General features: G+C 68.1%; 1 protein-coding gene across 1 annotated transcript in view; it reads left to right on the forward strand.

Moving 5' to 3' along the window:
• The window catches only part of CASKIN1 (CASK interacting protein 1), a 16,061-nt gene that overhangs the window by 14,795 nt on the left and 397 nt on the right, over positions 1-869 (forward strand). The window contains exons 18-19 of the mRNA XM_017734266.1: positions 6-251; positions 666-865. Of these exons, the coding sequence (XP_017589755.1) occupies positions 6-251; positions 666-865 (446 nt within the window). The remainder of the gene's footprint in view (positions 1-5; positions 252-665; positions 866-869) is intronic.

Below are 869 nucleotides of genomic sequence, written 5' to 3' on the forward strand. Positions count from 1 at the left end.
CTGAGCCCCGCGGCCAAGCCCTCCAGCACCCCGCCCTCGCTCTGCTCCAGCCCCGCCAAGCCCCTGTCGCCCGGCGCGCAGCCCCAGCAGGTGCCGGTGAAGCCGCCGCGCTCCACCATCGCCAGCCCGTCCGTCGACAGTGCCGGCCCCGAGCTGGCGCAGCAGAAGCTGGAGGAGACGAGCGCGTCCCTGGCCGCCGCGCTGCAGGCTGTGGAGGAGGAGATCAAGCAGGAGGACAGTCAGGCGGCAGAGTAAGGGGGTGCAGGGGTGGGTGGTGGTCCCCGGGGAGGGTGTGAGGCCACTCGGTGCCATAAGGACCATGCACAGGGGTCAGGCTTGTGACATCACGGTGGGAGTGGGGTGATGCTGGGGGATACTGGTGAAGCATCAGGGGACCCTGGCTGGAACCGCACTGGGGAGGTGACACTGAAGGACATCTTGCTGGAGCAGCATGGGCAGGGGAACCTAGGCATGTGGGTGCACTGGGGCCTGTCTTGGAGAGGGGACACTGTGGACATGGAGCCAGAACACTGTGCCATGGCACTGGGGACACAGTGCTGGGCACTGCAGCGCAAAGGGGCAGGTGGGCCGTGCCGTGGGGTGGAGGGGGCTGTGCCGTGTCCCTGTCCTGTGCACTGCCCTGACCCATCTCTGTCGCTCCCCAGCTCAGCCGTGGAGTCAAAGAGCACCGTGAGCATCCTGGACGACATCGGCAGCATGTTCGACGACCTGGCGGACCAGCTGGATGCCATGCTGGAGGGAGGGGCGCCAGAGCCCCGCGAACCTCAGGGCTTACGTGGGCACAAGGGCACAACAATCCACGACCCCCCCGGCCCCGCCGCCCTCCCCCCGTCCCCTTTCTACAGCCG

The sequence above is a fragment of the Corvus brachyrhynchos genome, unplaced genomic scaffold (assembly GCF_000691975.1).
Source record: "Corvus brachyrhynchos isolate BGI_N302 unplaced genomic scaffold, ASM69197v1 scaffold5, whole genome shotgun sequence".
Taxonomy (NCBI): Eukaryota; Metazoa; Chordata; class Aves; order Passeriformes; family Corvidae; genus Corvus; species Corvus brachyrhynchos.